We start from the raw sequence: 21,990 nt of genomic DNA on the forward strand, positions 1-21,990 counted from the left end.
TGAGCCATTCTTCAAACCCAGCTGTTCCAGAACCCCTAGAAACTCTTCACCACCACACTGGTCCAGAGAAAACCAACTCTCCGTAGGCAGTGCCAAGGCAATGTGGTAACGTTGTAGCTCTAGCACACGCTACAGTGGCACTGGGAGGCACGGTTGTGCTACCCGACCCAACAGGAACAGCAGGGACTTTCAAGGGATGAGACAGGCCCAAGGTCTAGGAGCATAGTCGGCCAGAAGACAAAGGCATTTTAGGCAAAGCGTATAACATCTGGGGGCCTACAAACCCTCTGACTCTGCTAGTCTGGCAAGTTCCATGCAGGAAAGGGGCAGCTCAAGCAGGAGAGGTAGACAACCTCCAAACCATGGCGTGGGGGGGAGCTACCAGATTGTGCTAAGGAGCTTGCATTGCGTCTTGCAGGTAATAAGGGACTGTGAGAGGACCTCAAGCACTTACGAGTGTAGAATGTGAGCTGGAAGGAAATCCCAAGGAATCCTCAGTGATGCGAGTCCCATCGACACCCGACAGCCCTCCCGCCCTGGCTCGCCCAGTTCCGCTAGACTTGGGTGCTGAGAGCATGCGCCATGCTTCTCCCCATCTCCGAATCTGGAGCAGATTTCGGCATGTAAGAGTTGCTTCAATACTTAATGGGATCAACTAATATGACTAGCAACATCGTCTGCGGAAAGCAGGAGAGAGACTGGAAGTTTAAAAACGGCAAAGGATCCCCCCAAAATAGCCCACGGGTCTGAGGGAGCAGCATCTAGGAATCTCTGGGTTCCGTCTGGTCCATCCTGACTCTGCCTCTGCAGCGGCGTCCAGGCAGGGAAATGCCAGGTCCCGGGCAGGGCTCCCGTCAGGAGGATGGTTTGCCCAGCATATGCCTCCAAAGACACCGAAGGAGGCGGCTGCGTTCACGTCACCGCAGGACAGGGGTGGGGTGCGTGGCGGGGCCTGAAGGGGCCTCGTGGCCCATCTAACATGGGCTTTTCTCTATCGCAGAACCCCATTTCTCTCGTGGCAATGATCACGTGGTAGTTCCTCCTCTTTGCTTTCAGACTCTTCCTCCCACCAGCCCGCACGCAGGGCCCTCCGTGGCAGCGGGGCCCGCGTCCGTCTCGTCTCCCAAGTGTCCCTGGAGTCCAGAGAGTTTGGGGGAGCGGAGGGGAGCAGCGACTGCCTCCGAGCAGGGCCCGGCGGCGCCGTCAGCCCGCGATGACCTTAGCGGGCAGAGGCGGCCGTGAAGGGCAGGTCGGGCCGCCCCGCGGAGGGCGAGGCCGAGGCGCCGGGCTGGGCGCGCGGACGACGACGCGGGCAGGGCGGGACGCGGCGGCAGAGAGCGCGGCGCCCCCTCGGCGGCGGGGCGGGCGGCGGGACTCTCCCGCGCGGCGCTCTGGGAATTGTAGGCGCTCTCCTCTCCACGCTCCTTCGGCTCCGTGCTCTCGAAGCCCGAGGGCGTACAAGCAGGTGGGCCCCTGTGATCCTTGGCTGTGCACTTTGGGCATCGTAATTTCCGGAAACGTGCACTGACCAGGAGTCTTGCCGGGGCGCCCTCCACTCTGCCCGTTTTGAGGACTGCATTTCCCAGGCGACCTCGGGAGGCGGGGCTTCCGGCGCGCGGTGCATTGTGGACGCTGTAGTCCTGCGGGGCTCGGTCTCCTCCTCCCGGGCTGGCCGGGGCTCTGGGCCGAACTACATTTCCCTTCCGCCCGCCCGCTCTCCCGGGGCCGCCTTGGCGCGAGACAGTGGCGAGCAGAGTGTCTCCAAGATGGCCGCTTGGGGAAGGAGGCGTCTTGGCCCGGGCAGCAGCGGCGGCGGCGCCCGAGAGAGGTGAGATCCACGGCCGTGTTGCTCCCCTAGGGCGGGTGGCTCAGGAGCTGGGGAGCCGCTGGGGCCTCCGGGGGCTGCAGCGCCCTCCCTGCCGTAGCCCCCGGGCTCCCCCTCCTCGCTCGCCCGCGCCCTCCGTCCCCGCGCCGGGCACGCGGGGGTCCAGCCCGGGCCGATCCGGGATCGGCTGGGAGGCGGCGCCCGCTCGAGCCGGGCCGAAGCGGCCTCCCCGAGGGCTCAGGAGAGGGAGCGATGGCGGGCCGGGCGAGGTGGGCCGCCGCCGTGCAGGGTGGGGGCCGAGGCCGGGCCGCGCGGAGAGGACCGGGCGCCCCGCGCAGGCCCCAGGGACCCGCCTGGCTGCCCGCGGGCCGAGCGGCGTCCGAAGCTTTCGCCTCGCCTGGCCCCGCGCGTGGCCCTCTCGGCCGCGGCCGCTGACGTGGTGAGGAATGGGTCTCGGGAGGGAGAAGGAAGGGGAAGCCTTCACAGAGCGGGCCGGGCGCGGGAAGGGCCGTGCGATCTGCACGTTTACCAGGGGGAGCCGTAACCTTCCCCACTTGTGTCTCCCGGGCCGAGAGCCGGCCGCTTCCTCGAGGGCCGATTCTTGCGACTTTTTGAGGGTTCTCTGCAACCACCCTTGCCTTGGAAGTCCTTTCAAGTGACCTTTCCCAATGAATGGTCTGGGTGGGGAGTGAGGAACTCGTTTTTTCCAAGGTGGGTCTCGATTTGGAGAACTGATTTCTAGAACATGAGATTGGAGTAGTTTTCGTGTTGAAATTACAGTTTTTATTTCTGGAAGGCAATTTCAGCTAGTAGAAGCCACTAGAAGCTGTTCAGCCACTAGAAATTTGGGAAAGGATGTGTGTTGGTGGAGTCACCGGATTAAACTGTCCCTGACCATTGTATTATGGCTTGATTGGTATAGCAGGGGGCAGCAAGAAAGGAAAGTTTTGTGTTTGCTTCTTTTTGTCTTTGTGGTGAGGATTGTTAAACAGAACAGTTCTCTTTCTCGCTCTCCCTTTACCCATCTCTTCTCTCTCTCTCTCAACTATTCTGCATTATTCCTTTTCTTTGACTGATTCCATCACACATTCATTGCTGTTGCCTGCAGATGGTTTTCCCAGCTCAGAAGATTCCTCCTGTTTGGTGATTGTGATAGACCCCTTCAGCTTACATTTTATTCTTGAGCTCAGAGTTATCCAACACTGTCTGTTCTGCATTTCCTCTTCCTTGGAAAAACAGTGAATGGCAAGCAGATATTTTTATTTTCCCAACTCCCACCTGGTGTTTCTTAGATTGGGCAATAGAAAGAAGTTAAAGAAGTGACCTCGATGGTTTCCAGATGGCCTTAAAAACTAGCAAACATTTTTGAGTTCTTTAATGCAAACAATTCTTTAGTAATAGGAAATAACCTGTTTAGAAAACTGAGTATCAGAGAGAAAGGCATTCCTCCTTAGTGGGTGAAAACAACCGGAAGGCCAAGTGGAGAGGCCCAGGCATCATACAGGGCCATGCCAACAAAAGTTAAGCTCTTAGTGATCTAAGAAATTAGATGTTGGGGATTTTTCTCCTTGGTTCAAGAAAAGCATTAATTCAAAACTGAGTTTGCAAACCAGCAGCCCATAGGCTGAATCCAGTCCTTGACTGTTGACCCTCAGTTTTTCAGAGAATTTAGATTAGTTGCCAATGCTTATAAATTGAAAGATTTTACATAAAACTCTCCTTGAAAAGTTGAGTAGGGCCGCATTTTTTTGGTCAGGGCACATGCTCTCTAGTTCATCATTCCTCCCCTGACAGCTTGACTCACTGCAGTTACCTGCTTGGTTTCCTCAGGGGTTCAGGTGGCCACCTTTGGCCTGGAACTGAAGGCTGTGCTCACACATGCAGATGTGGTATGTCAGCCAGGAAGGGGGCATCTGGTTTTGTGGTTTGGGTGGCACCATCTCTCCTCCCTCCAGATAACCTGGTGTGGCTGGGAGGTCCCCCTTTTTTTGCCTTTGCCATGGGGGCCCTAGCTGGGATCTGTTGGAGGAGTCATTTTTCTGACCCCCGTTTCCCTAAGATCCTCCCATGGTGAGCAGAGGATGGAAACATAACCAGCCCCAGGGCCAGCTAGCTCATTTCTGGGCGCACCTCCATTCTTGCTCAGTGGGTGGGAAGGCTGTTCGGGTGGGGCAGACCGGATTAATTGATTGCCCAGAACCGTAGACGATGAGGCCCGAGTATATTATTGGCTCTTATGACTGAAGTAGGCTGTTTATGGCTCTCTTAAATGACTTTGTTCCATGTCACATTTGTGCTGACTCAAATCTCAGTTCCACATTGTAACACCACTTTCCCGAGGTGCTGCACACACCTGGCTGCAATCTGCTTTATGTTGAAACTGAAGGAAACATTGTCTCAGCTGGGGCTGGGGCTGGGGCTGGGGCTGGGGCTGGGGCTGAGGCTGGGCCTGGGGCTGGGGCTGGGGCTGGAGCAGAGCAATGCTTTGGATAAACTTTCCAGATTTGCCAGCGGCTGCAAAGCCGGAACCATGCCTTGTATTTAAAGGCCCTGCCTGGTACCAGATTGTCCACGAGAATTACTGTCATCAGCTGTGTGTTAATGATGGTCTAGTTTAGAACACACAGCGTGTGGATTCTCGCTTTACATGGTTCTTGGGTCGAGAGCTGTGTTAATTCAGTAGCCACTAGTCACCTGTAGTAATTAAATTGAAATTAATTAAAATTAAGTAAAACGGGCCGGCCCTGTGGCTTGGTGGTTAAGTGCGCGCGCTGCGATGCTGGTGGCCCGGGTTCGGATCCCGGGTGCGCATCGAGGCAGCACTTCTCCGTTCATCCTGAGGCCGAGTCCCGCATACAGCAACTAGAAGGATGTGCAGCTACGACATACAACTATCCACTGGGGCTTTGGGGGGAAAAAATAAAATAAATAAAATCTTTAAAAAAAAAAAAAATTAAGTAAAATGAAAAATTCAGCTTCTCAGTCACACTAGCCACATTTCAAGTGCTCAGCAGACACATGTGCCTTGTGGCTACCATACTGGATAGCGCAAATATAGAACATGTCCATCACTGCAGAAAGCTCCATCGATAGGACAATGCTGGTCTCGGCTAAGATAGGAGAGGGGTAGAAACAGCAAAGTGGTAGCTGCTTCCACGTTGATTTTTCTCTGCTCCGTTAAATTGAGGGCATCAACAGTGTTTGTAATGAAGAACACGAGACTCTGAGCTGTAACTTGAATTCTTGTCCAGAATTCAGCACACTGGCAGCGAGCACACGAGACAGACTGCTACTTGTCCTGTCGGCGTCTTTGAGACACACCTGCCCCTCTAGGAAGGCACAGTGCAGGTATCTGTGTGTTCTGCCACTTGGGTGCCAACCTGGAGCAGCTCACAGACGGTCCCGCCTGTCCCGTTGGGCTGCTTGTCTTCACTCCTTCAGGGCCCCTGAGCATCCCTGAGTTCTCCATGACTGCTGGAATGTGAGGATAGCCTTGTGCTCTCAGTTCCTGTTCTTACCATCACGTGAAGATGCACTTGATCTGATTCTGATCACAACATGATGCAGCAGCACCGTGTAAAGGCCTGGAGTGTTTAGAGGGCTGGGCGTGCTGGACTGAATGCTCAGGTTTGAGGGCGAAGTCACTTTTTTTGTGGCTTTCCCCTTCCCTGGGTTGTGCAGCCGTCTGCTCCAGCGTTTTTAGGCAGCCAGTTCCGTGGGATCACTTCCACATCTTTCTGTATGACGCTTTACTCCCCGGGACTTGGTCCTCCTCTTGGACACCTTTGCTTTAATCTGTGAATTGGACGGGCCTGGTCATGGGTGGCCAGTGGAGGGTTTAGTTTGCAGTCCAGCTCAACAGATGGACCACAAGCCGTGCGAGCAGGCGGCTCACGTTCCTGGGGTGATGTTCCCCTCATTCTGATCTGATCCTTGCCTGTTAGAGCTGAGGACCCTTAGAGGTTGGTATTTTATTTCTCTTGAAAGACTCCCATTCTGGCTCTGGTGGGTGGTGGAAACGTTTCTTTGCTCCTGGTCTGGGTGAGCCACGCAGGGACAGCATCTGCGCCCCAGTCTGTGGGTGCAGCCCTGAGGATTGTGGGTCCCACTCAGCTGGCTGTCAGCAGGCCGAGTCGTGCATGGTTGGGCCACATGCTAATCCCAGAAGTTGGATATTGTAGGTTAGGATCTGCTGGGGTTCATCCTCTTCAGCATGAATTTCTGTCTTGCTTGATTCACTGAGCAATCTGGATTCCAGCTACAATAACTTGTGCCTCAGTGGTTCGGTCCTTTAGGCTACATTCCAATTCAGGCCCAACTTTTTGAAGAAGGGAGGGATGATCTTGTGTCTATGGAGGTGAGGAGGAGGCTGAGACCAAGCCTGAGTTGGGCTTCTCGCCCTGGGCCTGTGCGCGTGCATGTGTGTGCGCGCGCGTGTGCGTGCATGCCTCTCTGAGCGAGGGCAGTGGGAGCAGGTGGAAAGTACCCCACAGAGCGAGCACACACAGGAACCTCCCAGCTGCCACCACTATGTTCTGTCCTTGGTGCCAGCAGCAACTTATGGGCCAGAGAATTCTTGTGAAAGCCAACAGTCACTTAGTCGTCATAACGGTTCTTGAGCTCCAGGCTGTCCAGTAGGACTTGCTGCCAGGACAGAGGTGTTCTGTATCTGCACTGCCCGTTAGGGTAGCCATTAGCCACATGTGGTTGTCGAGCATTTGACAAGTGGCTTGTGTGTCTGAGGAACTGAATCTTTTATTTTACTTAATTTTAATTAATTTAGATTTAAACAGCCACATGGGCCTTACCCTGGGCTGGTGCTTTGCAGCTGTCACTTTGGTTTGCACGCCGGCCCCCATCCCCTCTCCACTGCAGCACTCTGGGTGAGCTGGGGCCTTTGCCCCATTTGACGTGACGGAAGCCGGCTCGGAGCAGCGAGGGCTTCTGCCCTTGGACACAAAGCCAGTGAATGGTGGAGGGGAAACCTGAATCCAGGCCTCTTGACGCCCACACTTGGTGCACTCACTGCGTGCTTGTTCCCAAAGCAGAGAGCTGCACACTCCCCAGAGCACAGGAGGAGCGCGTTCCCTTGCACTCGGCTCTCGAACAGGTGCAGATGTCAGGTGCCCTGGTTGGAAGTTCCTGGGCCTGTTTGGAACCGTCCTCAATATTCGGGGCGATGTGCCTGTCCTTTCTGTCCTCACTGGCATAGATTTTACTGCTTTCTTTGGCTCCTGGGGAAGCAATTTTTTATTAGCCAAAAGTAGGTTTCCTACACCGGGGGCAGAGGTGGAGTCAGCACCTCACACGTCACAGGTGATCAGGGACCACATGCTTTTTAGGTGGAAGGCAACCTGACATCTGGACCTAGTTTAATTTTCCAGCCACCAGCTCTCTCAGTTATTATAATTGTTTTTCTCCTCCTGTCACTCCTTTCCAACATACTTGCAGTAATGTCTGTTAGGAACCTGTCACATTCAGGCCCTGTGCTGGGGATACTGTGATGAAAACGCAGCCTGCCTTTGCGGAGCTCGGAGCCCACATCCTTCTGTGTTTCGGAGGGGAGCTCACAGCTCAGTCCTGCTGCGGGCCTGGCCGCTCCAAGAGCTGGGCCCACAGCGCGTGCTCCACTGCACTTGGATTTGCTTCCTGCGGGTCCAGCGTGACCAGAGAATGATGGTGGCTTGCAGGCAACTTGGGCAGTGCTTGCGTGAGTGAAGCGGGAGTGGAATTCGCCTCCTGCCTCTCACTGGCAGGACTGCAGGGGTGTCAGAGCAGCAGGACACCTCAGCCCTGAGACGCTGCCTGTGCCCAGACTCGGCTGCGGTGGGCTTGTTCCTGGCGGGGGCGGCTTGTTCCCCGGGAGCAGGGGCTTCTCTGCTGGCACTGAGAAGCTGCTGGAGCTGGAAGTGGCCCCCCTGCTCCCCTCAGCTCTGGAGGGCCCATGGCTGTCTGGTCTCTTCACCCCAAAGGATACAGGGCTGTTGAAGAAGATTTTTCTTTATAACAAAAAGTTTATAATTAATTTTCCCATTACAAAAGAAGCACATGTTTGTTTATTTTTAGTTTTATTTTTTTTTGGAAAATACAGAAAAGTACAAAGAAAAATAAATTTTTTAAAATTTTTATTTATTTATTTATTTTTTTTCCCCAAAGCCCCAGTAGATAGTTGTATGTCATAGCTGCACATCCTTCTAGTTGCTGTATGTGGGACGCGGCCTCAGCATGGCTGGAGAAGCGGTGCATCGGTGCGTGCCCGGGATCCGAACCCGGGCCACCAGTAGCGGAGCGCACGCACTTAACCGCTAAGCCATGGGGCCGGCCCAGAAAAATAAAATTTAAAAGTCACCTGTTAGGCCACCATCCAAAGAAAACCATTGTTGACCTTTTTTCATGTATAGCACCTTTGCTACTTCCCCCCAGATATTTTCTCTTGGATTTTTAAAAATTATATGTTAAACACATCAAAATTATGTTTCTAACATGTGAAAAGTCACAAACTTGCCATATGTATGACCCTTGAAAACATGGTAAATGAAAGAAGCCAGTCACAAAAGACCACATACTGTATGACTGCATTTATGTGAAATGTCCAGAAGAGGCAAAGCTGTTGAGTCAGGAAGTAGATTGGTGGTTGCCAGGGGCTGGGGAGGGTTGGGGGAAATGGGGAGTGACAGGGTTTCTTTTTTGGGTGATGAAAATGTTCTAAAGTTGATTGTGGTGTTGGTTGCACAACTTGGTGAAAATGCTGAGCCATTGAACTGTACACTCTAAATGGGTGAATTGTGTATTATGTGGATTCTATCTTAATAAAGCTGTTATTTAAAAAAGTACAAATCAAAACCACAATGAGATACCACCTCACACATGTCAAGATAGCTACTATTAAAAACAAAACAAAATAACAAGTGTTGGCAAGGATGTGGAAAAACTGGAACCCTGGTGCCCTGTTTGTGGGGATGGAAAATGGTGCAGCTGCTGCAGAAAATAGTGTGGTGGTTCCTCAAAAAATTAATAGAACTACCATACGATCCAGCAATGCCACTTATGGGTACACATCCAAAAGAATTAAAAGCAGAGATTTGAATGAATATCTGTACACCCATAGCAGCATTATTCACAATAGCTAGAAGATAGAAATGACCCAAGTGTCCATTGATGGATGAACGGATAAACACAATGTGGTCTATACATTCGATGAAATATTTGTCCTTAAAAAGGAAAGGAATTCTGACACATGCTACAGCATGGATGGACCTTCAGGACATTACACTGAGTGAAATAAGCCAGACACAAAAGGCCAAACACTGTATGATTTGCTTATGATTTAGCTAGAGTTGTCAAATTCAGAGAGACAGAAACTGGAATGGTGGGGTGGGGTGGGGAGGGAACTGCTGTTTAGTGGGTACAGAGTTTTAGTTTTACAAGATGAAGAAGTCCTAGAGATTGGTTGCACAGTAATGTGAATGTGCTTAACACTACTGAACTGTCACTTAAAAATGATTGATAGTAAATTTTATGTGTATTTTACCATAATTTAAAAAATAATAAACCTGTGTGCTCACTGCTCAGCTTAACAAGTAGAGAACTAGCACTACCCTGGCCCACGTGTCCCTCCTCCAGGCAGAGGCCACCTCGCGCCTGAACTGTCAGTGGTTTCCTGGCTTTTCTTCATGGCAGCGCCTCCTTCAGCGCTGCGTGCCTCTGGCTGAGTGAGGCGCCGTCTGCGCATGCTCGGCCCCTGCTTCCCTCCGCCTGCACGTGAGGGTTCCGCGCGGAGGCTGCGCTGGCCTCCGTCCTCACTCTTGCGGAAGACATCACAGTTTCTCTCTTCCTTTGTCAGTCATCTTTTGCTCTCACCAAACAGTGCTGCTCTAACTTCTGGAGAGGTGTCGCCAAACTTTGGGGATCCCACGTTTGAGACTACTTCTGTAATCCCAGATTCCTTTGAGACTGGCTTCGAGACGGTGTGGGGGACCGTGGGGCCGGGTTCTGGGCAGGCTGACGGGCGCACGCACAGGGCGCCCAGATCCTGGGGGAAACAGTTTGTCCCGTCGATTCTTCATTACGGCCACCTTTTCACTGAATGCCAGCGTTCCCAGGGCATTCCTCTGATGACTGTTTCCTGAGGACCACCAGGGCTGATTCAGAGGAGAGGGGAGACCAGGGTCTCAGGCTGACTGGTTGGAGGCAGAGCGAGGCAATGGGTTCAAGACCCCCAGTCACAAGTGCCCATGACCTCGAGGCAGCATCTGCAGTGGCCGCTCCAGCTCAGGCAGGTGGCTGCTCTGCTTCCTGGCGCTTCAAGGCCCCCCGTGCACGGCGGTCTCCACGCTGGCAGAGTGTGGAGGAGGATGACCCTGGCCGTAAGGACCGCTGAGCAGGCCCAATTCTAAAGGTTCAAAAGGGACCCCCTTTCCCTGCGGAGCCATTCCGTTCCCTCTCCAGCCACATTCACCACTCTCAGGTCTCTGTATGTCCATCCAGAAATGTTCTGTGCAGATGACAGCAAACGTGCACCTTTTCAAACACACACCAACGCCAGCATGCCGTAAACACTGCTCTCTCCTCACTTTTTTCACTTTATTTCTTGGAGATTTCTCCATTATCAGTGCTCTCTCTTTTTTTTTAATAACACAAACTCTTTTTATTATGCTCTCTTGCTGGTCATTTCATACCTGCAATGAAAAGCAAAAATATAGTCTCTTAGGAAGCCCAGGGCTCAAAAGATTCCAATTGGCTATTACTTACTATTTTTTTTTTTTAATCTGCTTTTGTGTACCAGGGTTCATGTTGGGGGTTGGCTGGTGATGCTCTGAAATGTTCAAGGCAGCCTTCTACCTGGGCTCGTTCGTTCTTTTTTTTTTTTTTTTTTTTAATAATTTTATTTATTTACTTTTTTTCCCCCAAAGCCCCAGTAGATAGTTGTATGTCATAGCTGCACATCCTTCTAGTTGCTGTACGTGGGATGCAGCCTCAGCATGGCTGGAGAAGCGGTGCGTCGGTGTGCACCTGGGATCCGAACCCCGGGCCGCCAGCAGCGGAATGCGCGCACTTAACCGCTAAGCCACGGGGCTGGCCCTGGGTTCTTTCTTTAGTTGGATTACATCTATCTAGAAAAAAAAGCAAGCCACACATGAGTGGGGGCTGGGGTGGCTGCGCAGTGGTGGACGTGGCTCTCCTGCGAGTACTCGGCCACGGGGCTTCTAAAGTAAGAGTCTGTCCGCCATGCGGAACTGAATCCAGTGGTCTGGGCTGCCTTGAGAACCTCACTTGCAGAGGCGGATGGTGCCTCAATGGCTGCAGCCTGGGGTGGAAGGTGCGGGTGCTGACTGCTGGGCGGGGAGCCCTCTGACAAAGGGAGCCTCCTCCTTGTGTGTCTGTGTGTGTTTTGGACCTTGCCATCTCCTTCCTTGTATGTCACATGGAATCCTGGAAATCACTTCTCTAGACTTCAGATTTCATCCTTTCCCAGTGGAAACTACGAACCCCTTTCCTGAGTTGGGTGTAGCGGGCTTGGCTTTGAAAGCAGCACTGGGGAGTCTTAGGGTGGTGTACGTGGCACCACCTGCTGGCAGGCACCCGGGAGCGTGGCTCCTGCTCTTTCGTTGTCACACTGAATAGCTGGTTGACGGCGATGGATGGGAGCGGGGCAACCTGCCCGAAGCAAGGCCTGGAGGCTCCAGGAGGCCACGGCAGCGGGCACGCTGCGGCAGGCTTGGGGTTCGTGGACTGGGTGAGAGCCCTGTGTCTGCGCACACTCTCAGGGCTGTGCTGTTGTGACCGCCCCCAGCCGAAGGCAGAGGCTGAGGGACTCCCCGTGTCCATTGCCGTCACTCCTGTGCTGTCAGGGCTGACACGGGGCGGCACCTGAGGACAGGAGTCAGACAGGAGCCAGAGGGCACTGGCTTTTGTCCATTTCAGGCTTGATGGGAGCTGTGGACACACCCCCTGATCTGTGTGACCAGATGACGGCGGATCACAGTGCCCACCACGCCCACCCTGAGCAACCAGAGGGAGCCAGCCCCTGGGTGGGCTGGGATAGGTGGGCCTTCGTGGATATGGGTGCCAGCTGGGCTTCCAGAGGCCAGGGCAGCAGGGAGCTGGGGGGGCGGGGCCTGGTCGACACACGGTGGGGGCGAGGTGGAGCAGTCTGCCAGGTGCTGGGGCTTCAACTAGCATTTTCTTACTAGACCTGACGGCGTTTTCTCACCATGTTCAGGATGGCTACAGTCTGCTGGGCAGAGAAGGGCACTGCACGAAGGTAGATTTGTGTTTTGGCGAGAACATTCTGTAATCCAACCTTGACGCCCACGTTTTGCTTTGAGTGTTCCAGAGGGACTTTGGCCAGAAAGCGTGCCTCGGACGCCGACAGCAAGGCGTCGTCCCGGCCTCACTTTGACATCAGCAGGACACACAGCTGCCTTGGCGGTGCCTCCTCTTCAGGCCTCTCCCGCCTCTGCTCCTCTCTCCCCTCTGCCTCTCTTGCCCGAGGAGCTTGAGAACACAGAGGAATTCCCGGGGCCAGGAATGTTCCTCCCGTCTGCACACGGGGGGACAGGCAGCCTTAGCAGTGACCGTCATCCTCTGTGACTCACCCAGCCAAGGGAAACCCTGCCCCTTAGGTCCGATTGTTCGCCGGCGGTGGCCTCGGCAGTGCTGAATCCACCTGGGAGGAGTGACTGACGTCACCTCCTCCCTCCCCTCTGGGAACTAAAACCCAAGGGAGAGACCCCACAAAGGCCTTCAGATGGGAAACCCGACTTTCCTCATTTCATAAACTTCCGGTGAATTCTTACAGAAACGGCTCATTGACTCTTCCTGGAAAGGCAGCCCTGACCACTGGCACACTCGCCAGCGTCCCAAGATCAGGAGGCTTCTTGTCCGCCCCCCAGGGAACGACTTCTCCCCAGGGCACCAGTCAGTCAGGGCCTGTGGTTTAATTAGGAGGCTCCCTGCGCCAGTGTAATGACAGCTCCGTTTTCAGGATAGAGAGTTCCCTCTACCTGAGTCCCCCCCCCCCCCCCCCCCCCCGCCCATCCCCAGGCTCCTCCCCTGCACCCGGGGCACGGTCGGCCCTCTACCAAGGACTTTTCATTTCTTTTCGGTTTTTTTGTGAGGAAGATCAGCCCTGAGCTAACATCCATGCCAATCCTCCTCCTTTTTCCCTTTTTCTCCCCAAAGCCCCAGTAGATAGTTGTGTGTCATAGCTGCACATCCTTCTAGTTGCTGTATGTGGGACGCGGCCTCAACATGGCCAGACAAGCGGTGCGTGGGTGCGCGCCCGGGATGCGAACCCGAGCTGCCAGTAGCGGAGCGCGTGCACTTAACTGCTAAGCCACGGGGCCAGCCCCGGACTTTTCATTTCTAATGTGACCACAGGAGAGCATTAACCAGGCATTTATCCAACTAGAGGGAAACTTGCCTCCAGGTGGGCTTATTTGTTTGCTAAAAGTAGCTTTTATGGCAGAGTCCTGCCTGGGAGGAACTGGAAGGATCGCTCAGTGGTCTGGCTCTCCCATCACCTGTCCTTTCTCCTTGAACTTTGCCCCTGACAATCCAGTTCCCACCACCCTAACATGGCACTGCTTTCATCTGTGAAGGAGGGCTGGAACCACCTTAATGCTGAACTTAGAGGTTCTGGGGTGACCTTGTTGAAAAGCCTTCACTGGTCCCTAATGTACATGGTCTCTGACCAGGAAGCTTGGAGCCCAGCTCCACGTGGCTTTACTCAGCAGCCGCTTGGAGTGCCGCCCCCAGGACATGCCAGGCCCCTGGGCCTCGTGTCTGTGAGCACAGAGGGCTTGCTCCTCGCTGCACAAGCAGGGCTCAGGAGGGTGGGCCGTGATCACGAGGAGCCGGGGCTCGTCTCCTTTGTGACAGTCTGACCAGCCTGGGGAGCAGGGGCTACTTTTCACTGAGGCGTGTGACATGAGATGGCTCTGTACAGCTTGGTAAGCATATCATGAGTTCAGCAAGTTGGTTCAGCCTCAAGAGCTGTGTCTAGCAGGGTCCCTCTCGGAGGCTGGATAAGGAAGGCCTCTTATCAGATGAACAGATGACACAAAACTAGGAGAAACACTACATGCTGGGCGGCAGTATGCAGACCCAGGAAGATGTGGACAGGTTGAAACAAGGCAAGAGAAGATGACAGGGCCCGTACAGGTCCTATTTAGGTTTGTTCACTGCGGGTGTGGGAAGTTCACACCTCAATTGAGAGGCCTCAAATTGAGAGTCTTGCCACGGCCTAAACTGCCCCGTTGGCCTGTGGTCGCTGCCAGGGCGGAGCCAGGTTGCTGTCTGGCCTTGATGCAGAGCCGAGCCTTCTGGAAGGCTCCGATTTGTCCTCCGCTGGAAAGAGCCATGTCAGCCCTCCCGAGTCCCACGAGGAGTTGGGCCAGCTCAGCCTCTTGAAGTGGGTCTTTGTGAACAGTGCTGCTTATGTGCATGAGAGAAGCATTTACTGGCAGCAGACATGGAGTCCTGGCCAGTGGGCAGAACGGGCGAGAACGTCTGGGCCTCACGTGACCCTCATGCCCAGTGACTTTAGAGGCACTGCTGTTCTTGAGGCGCTGTCTTTTGCTAACTAATCAAAGGGCTGCTTTTTCAGAGCAGTGGGCGGGGGCTCCTGGGCTGCCGGCCTTCGAAGGGCCTTGGGGGCTCTGGCGGCAGCATGTCCTCCCCTGAGGGCCAGAGGAGTTGGTTCTGTCACCGAGGCGAAGGTGGCCCCATTCACCTTCTGTTCTGCAAGCCAAGGAGGACTACTTTTGAACTGTGTGAAGGGCAGGGGGTTGGGCATTATCTGTCTCGGGTCTGCTGGCTTCCCTCGGAGAATCCTCCTCTGCAGGTGCCCCAGTGAACCCAGAGCAGATCTCATCCTGCCGACCTCGGGCTTCGTCTTCTGTGTTCACGTGACTCAGGGCTGAAATCATTCTTTGTTCCTTGGGGCTGCTTTGCTAACTGAGATCTGTCAGTCCCCTGCACTCGGCTAACCGCCAGGCCCGGTACCTTTGTAGGCTGTCATCTTCTTAGAGGTCAGAGACTCCTTTTCCTCTGTCTTTTTATATTTCACTATTTTATTCTTTCAGAAAAAATAAATTCTTTACTGATTATCTTGTATATGGGTTCTAAGGGAGATAAAAACATGAGGGAGGGGCTGGCCCTGTGGCCTAGTGGTTGGGTTTGGCATGCTCCGCTTCGGCGGCCCAGGTTTGTGGGTTCGGTTCCCAGCTGCAGACCTACACCACTTGTCAGCCATGCTGTGGCGGTGACCCACATCAAAATAGAGGAAGATTGGCACAGGTGTTAGCTCAGGGCGAATCTTCCTCAGCAAGAAACCCCACAAAACCGGAGTGAGATGTGCCCTCCCGAGGTCAGGCCTGCTGCGGAGCCTGAGGCCAGCCTTCCCCTCACGGCACTTCCCCTCAGCGCCTCAGCAGAGAGACACAGTAGGTGCTTCTCAGCCTAACCGTCTCCTCTCTCTCCGCCCCTCGTCGGCAGGGTGAGCGTGTCGGCCACAGACTGTTACATCGTGCACGAGATCTACAATGGGGAGAGCGCCCAGGACCAGTTTGAGTACGAGCTGGAGCAGGCCCTGGAGGCGCAGTACAAGTACATCGTCATCGAGCCCACCCGCATCGGCGACGAGACTGCCCGCTGGATCACCGTGGGCAACTGCCTGCACAAGACCACCGTGCTGGCGGGCACGGCCTGCCTCTTCACGCCGCTGGCCCTGCCGCTCGATTACTCGCACTACATCTCCCTGCCCGCCGGCGTGCTGAGCCTGGCCTGCTGCACGCTCTATGGCATCTCCTGGCAGTTTGACCCCTGCTGCAAGTACCAGGTGGAGTACGACGCCTACAAACTGTCCCGCCTGCCCCTGCACACACTCACCTCCTCCACGCCAGTGGTGCTGGTCCGGAAGGACGACCTGCACAGAAAGAGACTGCACAACACGATAGCCCTCGCCGCCCTGGTGTACTGTGTAAAGAAGATCTATGAGCTCTATGCCGTATGACTGCCGCAGGGCCGGGAGACACAACAACCCAGCCCACGGAGCGCGGAGGCCTCAGCCTGCCGCGGAGCCACATTTGCTCTGAGGCCGCAGACCTGGGGAGGTGTTTGGTTTAATATTGGTTATTTTAAAAAAATAACACAGGTGATAAGTGTACTGATGGTTTTTTCAACTCATCACACTAAGACGTGGGTTTCCGTGACCCCGGGGGCCCGAGGCTGTGGGAGTCTGACGGGGCGGTGGAATGCTGATGGAAGCAACGCTGTGAGGGGTGTGGACGCGCTTGGGGGTCTTTGAGTCTGTTGTTTAATGTACCGTTCAGAGCCAGCCAGCTGTCGACTATTAAAATGATGAGAGTTTGAAGGGCAGGTATCTTCTCTCCACCACGGTCTGCTCTGGGGGGTGGCTTGCACGTGGACAGAGTGGGCACCACGGAAGCTCCCTGCTGCAGCCTGGCGTCACCACTGGCAGCAAGGGCAGGCCTTTGAACAGGTGTTCCCGGGGCTAGACCCCTCCCAGGGTGGTCTCATGCCTCACTGTGGCCCTTTCCAAGGCCAGCAGCACTCATGCTGTTCAGGGTCATGTTAGGGTGGGAAACCTAGGGGTCACCCGGTCTCCATCTGGGTTCACGTGGAGAACTGGGGCCTGGGACCTCTTGTCCAGAAATTCTGATTTAGGAAGACACAGAAACTGACATCCATATTTTTCTTAAAGCACCAAAGCTGCTGCTGACGTGGACCCTGAGTTCAGCCCACTGCCCTAGCTGAGGGGAGAGCCCTCAACACAGCCTCCACAGCACCCCCGCCTGGTGCTCCCCTTCTATAGGCGTGAATCCCTTGCCCCCCTCCCACACCAAAGGGCATACTGTGCATCACCTTCCACATTCCTTCTAAGTCTTTGGATAAACAGAGAACTATTCCTTCCACAGAGGTCGGGCCCCTGCCTTGACCGCGGCCGTCTTAAGCCCTCTGCTCTCAGTCGTCCCTGAGAGCCGCACAGCACTTCCTCCTGAAGGGCCTGTCTTTCAGAGACAGCCGACTGATGCTCACCCAGTTTAAAGGATCCACCAGAAAGAACTGACACCAGAGAGGACTGAAGGGGTGCGGGAAGGCGTCCAAGGACTCAAGGGGGCGACGGGGCCATTTTTTGCAGGGAGAGGTCCAGAGCTTTGACGATTTCAGAAGGGACCCGTGGCCCACAGAGTCTGAGGAACTTGGACTTAATTCCCAGGGCCCTAGAGCGCTGGGTGGCACACGGAGTTGGGGCACACTATTGTTTACGTAGTAGTCTGGCCTTCTGGAACGACAGTAAACTCGTAGTGATCCCAGACAAGCAGACCTCGTCTCATTCGTGCAATGACACAGCCCTCGGGTGTCCCTCTGCTGGCTCCCGAGCCTGCTGGGCAGGAATGGTAGGTGTTTTTGTAACAAGCAGCCCAGATATGGAAAGGGAGCCCCATGCACTGCCTGCACATCGGATGTCATGGGGGAGGTGGCTGGAGGCGGACAAGCAGCGGCCACCTCGGGTCAGCTGAGCAGAAGCCCTCACTAGAAATAGAAGCCAGGTGCAAACGGGCTGGCTCCAGTGCCGTGAACAAAGTGGTTCTTGTTGGGTGGACTCACCCAGATTCCGAAAGGCTGTCTTGGTTACACGTCCCGACCAAGGAGGCAAGGACGGGGTGCTGTGGTGGGCCGTAGGGCATGGGTTTGGTAGTGCGGGCCCCTCTACTTGAGCCACGCGCCGAGTCGGCTGGGAAGGAGAGTGGCAGAGCCCGCTCCCATGTCTGTAAGCCTTCCCTTCTGTTGGCACTGGCTTCTCTCTGCCCCCTTCCCACTTAGACGTCGCTGACAAGTGGGTTATGCTCATCTGTGACAGGCCACAGGACTCTTGAAGAAACAGCACAAAACAACTGCCAATTGAGAGGAAGCAAAGGCTGAGTTAGCTGGGTCCTGCTCTGCAAAGGGCTTGTCCGTGAGCCCTGTGTGAGCCCTTCGGTAAGCGCATCGTGCTCTTCACCTGGTACGTGAGTCTCGGTGTTAACTCCTGTCTCACCCTAATTTCAGGGAAGAGCAGGGGCCAACTTGTTAGGAAATGGAGATGAGCAGACCTGGCTGTCTCTGCTTGTCAGTCGTTCACCTCCCTCCAAAGTGATCACGTCTGGCTCCACAGCCGCCGTGAGCCGGGCAGCGTGCCAGGCGGCTGTGCACTCCGTGTAGTCTGGCCACCCTGAGCTGCGGCCACTCTGCAGCACACAGATGTGCAGTGCTGCTGTCTGGAAAACCTCCTTGGGTTGTGTTTTCCAGACTCTAATTTTGTCCTGAAGCACAAGAGAGCCGGCTCTGCCCTCAGCCCGGTGAAGCTTGGCGAGCAGGAGGGGGCTTGCAGAGCAAAGTGGGAAGCGCCTCTGAACTTGATCTGAAGGCAGAACCAATTCAGAATCAGGCTTTGCTTTCTCAACCTACCCAGCAGAATTCCAGGCTAAGAGAGATGGGAAGACAGACCTTTTAGGGCAGAAAAGAGAAACTGGAACAGCAGCAGCACCACCCTGGTGGCAGGTGTTCATCCTCAAACACTGGTTTCAATTCCAAGAGGGAAATGCCACGGCCGGGTCCTGGCCCAGCTCCCCTCTTCGGGATGCTCGCGTACAGCACAGGTGGGGCGCCTGCCCTCAGGAAGGTGCTGCCTCTGCGTTCAAGTCACACCAACTCCCGCAGGCTCCACAAGCCCAGCTTTACCCAGTGCTCTCTCCAGGGACGGCTCCTAACCCCAGGGGCCCCCGAGATGGCTCGAGGTGCAACGCGGCCGTTGAACACTGGATGGCTGGCCCGTTGAGTCCTCTTCCTAGCCTCCGAGGTCAAGAAGAGCATCTGTGTGGTGTGAGCACCTTTAATGCCTCTCTGAGATTGCCAGCCTCCTCAGGAGCAGACAGCCGGATCTAGCTAGACTTTAATGGTTCTGTTATTTTCTATTTATACAGAATATAAAGCTTCTCAAGTAAGTTTTAGAAAGTGAGTTGAGTTTTTTAAAATGTTAGGTAAATAAACCTCCAGTGGTCGTCGGATATGGCTCAAGTGTCGTATCTAGGTTGAGACCCTTCGTGTCTGCTCTGAGCTCTGTGTACCAGCCAACACATGGGCGTCAGGGCTCAGTGGGCTCCCAGCCACTGTCATATGTCATAAAACCAACAGCCTCAACAAGAGTGATGCCGTCTTTTGAGGACAGGGTACGCAGCTGCTCAACCTGCCTTCCTCAGAGGGCAGCGGATCGCGTCCGGCTCCAGCTGCGGGCCATCTTATTTAATGGAGAGGAATGGGCAGCACCTGGACGTGGCCCTTTTGAGGGTGCCAGTCAACAAGCGTCCAAGGAGAGGTGTTCGCTCGTTCCCACTTAGAGGGATAGTTCCCCATCACAGCCTCTTACTGAGGACCCATTACATGCTTGGCAATTTCATTCGGCCTCAGACTTGGGCCAGGCTTTGGCGCAGCTGCTGCTGCCGCCTTGGGTCCAGCTCTCCCCTGGCCCTCTCAGCTCTGATGTGAACACTAATGAGATCTTCTCTCCCACGTCAGGGGGAGGCAGACGGTTTATGTGGAAAAGGAAAAGCCACCTACACTGCCCGTGTCCACATTTCAACCACAGCTCCTGGAATGTCCAGGCCGTGCTGGGACCTGGGGAAGGTCACCAGATCTAATCACCCACTCCTTGTCCCCTACTCCCAGGTAACTCAAGAGCCTCGCACACCCTAACCACAGGCTGGCATGGGCCATTTGTATTTCAGGGGCAGCTGTTTAACATAAAAGCTGCATAGGGCCAGAGTCAGGACGTAAGTGTAAAATGCCCGGATCCTATGCGAGGGGATTTTTATTCCAATTCGGAGGAGCCTATACAATGGACCCACTATTTCCACCATCAGCTTCAGTCCTAGGAAAAGTTTCGTCCTAAACTTCAGGTATGAAGTTGATTTACTCAGTGAACCTCAACCATGCATTTTTTTTTTTTTTAAAGATTTTATTTATTCATTTTTTTCCCCCCAAAGCCCCAGCAGATAGTTGTATGTCATAGGTTCACATCCTTCTAGTTTCAACCATGCATTTTTAACAAATCAGACAGGTGGAGGCATGCGTCCTTTCTGGCTCTGCTCCAACAGTCACAGCTAACAAATGGACTGCTCCCCTGGGGCCCAGCCACTGCTTTAGCATCCCTCCCCACCTGACTGGGTTTCTGGGTCTTATTTTCTGGAGGACATAGGGGACCATGTGGGATTTCCCTCTCCCTTTTGGCTGCTGTCTCCTTAGTCAGTTCATCTTCTACTTGGAGTGCTGCCTGGTCCTACAGGGGCTTCGAGTGGAAGCCAACAGGGAAACTGGGGAATTCCTTTTAGGTACTAAAGCCGGCGTCACCTGGGATATGTCAAATGACCGATCACATATTAGCCCACTGTGGTGGTGGTGTGCTGAATGAGACATTGTAGGACCCTGGAAATGGATATGAGTAATGACCCTTTCACACTATGGCCTGCTCCCTTGGGTACTGAAGGTGGACCCTGCCTTCACGAGGTAAGTGGTCTTGGATAGTCAAATATGAGAACACCGGATCAAGTGATGTCAGGTGTCTTCTGATTTCAAGACTGAAACATGTTCTAGGAGCTGGCGGAGGCTGGAATTCCAAGGAAGTGTGGTTCTCCCAGTCCTTGAAGACTACAACTTACTGTTCCATTCCTTTATTTCATATTCTTAAGAGTTAAAATCCAGCTCCATATAAATTCCTTAAGGGTTACCACTCACCCCCAGGGAGAAGCCTGTTGCCTTTTTTGGTTCCCATCCTCTGCCAGCAGGGGCCTAGCCAGGGACCTGCAGAAGCATAGCTCCCTCTTTCCCACCCGAGAGACCAATGTCCAGGGAAGTCTCAGCAGACAGGGCCGTCCCTGTAGAGCAGCCACCAGCAGGCGCTGCTGCTCCCCCGGCTCCGCTGCGGCTCTAGGAGTTCTTCGATTTTCGCTCCTTTCTGGCCCGGGAGGCCATGAGGCTGAAGAAGAGCCCCGGAGCCAGAGTTCGCAGATAAACGGCCAAGGACGGCAACAGGTCGGCCAGGATCACATCTTTCTTCTTCTTCCCCACGGCAGCCAGAACATCTCGGGCCACCTCCACAGGGCTTCGGCCCTGGGCCGTGGTCTCATCCATAACTAAAACAAAACAAAAACACCACATGAACTTGTAAGCAGAAGTCCCCCTCTCAAGTGGAGCTGACGTGGACCGCGTGGGGTCGGCTTGCTAGCTCTGCCGCTTGGAAGCTCTTCCCACGGTCGGTCAGGAAGCAGGGGGCACACCCCATCCCTGACTCTTCTGTGCGCCAAGCAACCGAGGAGCCATTCTGCGGTCCCACGTGTGAGTGGGGGTTGGGGAGATGCGGGTGGGACGTGGGCACAAGGTCGCTGGGGCCCCAGGCAGTGCTCAGAACTGCTACTCTATGACGAAGGACGAAGGCCAGCCCAGATGGGGTCTCCAAGAGTGAGCCCCTCACACCACAGCTGAGGAGGAGCTTCCTGACCTGGGGAAGTTCTACCTACTAGAGCAACCGACGACTAAGCATGCTGCACCATCACATCTGTCTTGGGTGGCTGGGCCCGGGAGAAGACTCCCCCGGCCCGTGTGCACTATGAGCTCCCTGAAGTGAAGGTGAAGGGTCGGGAGCAGCCGTCCCGAGTCAGCTGGACGGGAGACAGGAAGCACGCCTTGGTCGTCTGAGGTGTCAGAGGCGGCCGCGCGGATGGAGGGGTGTCAGGCTGGTTCTCAGCGACTGCCGCTCCTCCTTCCCTAGTAATCTGACAACTGTGCTGACAAGGCGGGACCAGGCGGCAGGCACCGAGGAGAGGGAGAGGCCATAGCCATCTGAAACCACTCGCAAGTCATCCAGACTGCCTGGATCCTCACCACATCTGTGCTCATCGTGTTTTTGTTAACACAAATAGGTTTCTGATTGTTGCTTCTTTTTAAATGCCACAGAAGGAATTTTTAAAAAGATTCTTCTAGGTATAAATAGGTATGAACCTCTCTGGCTCTGTGTCCCTGTATGGTTTCTGTTGACTTGCCAAGTGAGAGAGCAGCTGCCACCTAGGGCACAGGCAGCCTGGTTCAGGTCTGGCTGGGGTGGG

The 21,990-nt window shown here is 54.5% G+C and overlaps 2 protein-coding genes across 6 annotated transcripts in view; one reads left to right on the forward strand and one right to left on the reverse strand.

Moving 5' to 3' along the window:
• The first annotated feature begins 1,670 nt into the window (after positions 1 to 1,670).
• On the forward strand, positions 1,671 to 16,202 carry TMEM11 (transmembrane protein 11). The gene is made up of 2 exons (XM_004432976.3): positions 1,671 to 1,828; positions 15,326 to 16,202. The coding sequence occupies exons 1-2, from the start codon at positions 1,767 to 1,769 to the stop codon at positions 15,840 to 15,842; spliced, it is 579 nt and encodes a 192-aa protein (XP_004433033.1). The 5' UTR covers positions 1,671 to 1,766; the 3' UTR covers positions 15,843 to 16,202.
• Positions 16,203 to 20,543: 4,341 nt separating this feature from the next.
• DHRS7B (dehydrogenase/reductase 7B) overlaps positions 20,544 to 21,990 on the reverse strand; it is a 56,543-nt gene continuing 55,096 nt past the window's right edge. For all 5 annotated transcript variants that reach the window (XM_087440255.1, XM_087440256.1, XM_087440257.1 and 2 more), the window contains one exon: positions 20,544 to 21,021. In XM_087440255.1, coding sequence (XP_087296381.1) covers positions 20,816 to 21,021 — 206 coding nt within the window. In that variant the 3' untranslated portion in view covers positions 20,544 to 20,815. The remainder of the gene's footprint in view (positions 21,022 to 21,990) is intronic.

This window comes from Ceratotherium simum, chromosome 16 (assembly GCF_057802395.1).
Source record: "Ceratotherium simum simum isolate JZ-2026a chromosome 16, ASM5780239v1, whole genome shotgun sequence".
NCBI lineage: Eukaryota > Metazoa > Chordata > Mammalia > Perissodactyla > Rhinocerotidae > Ceratotherium > Ceratotherium simum.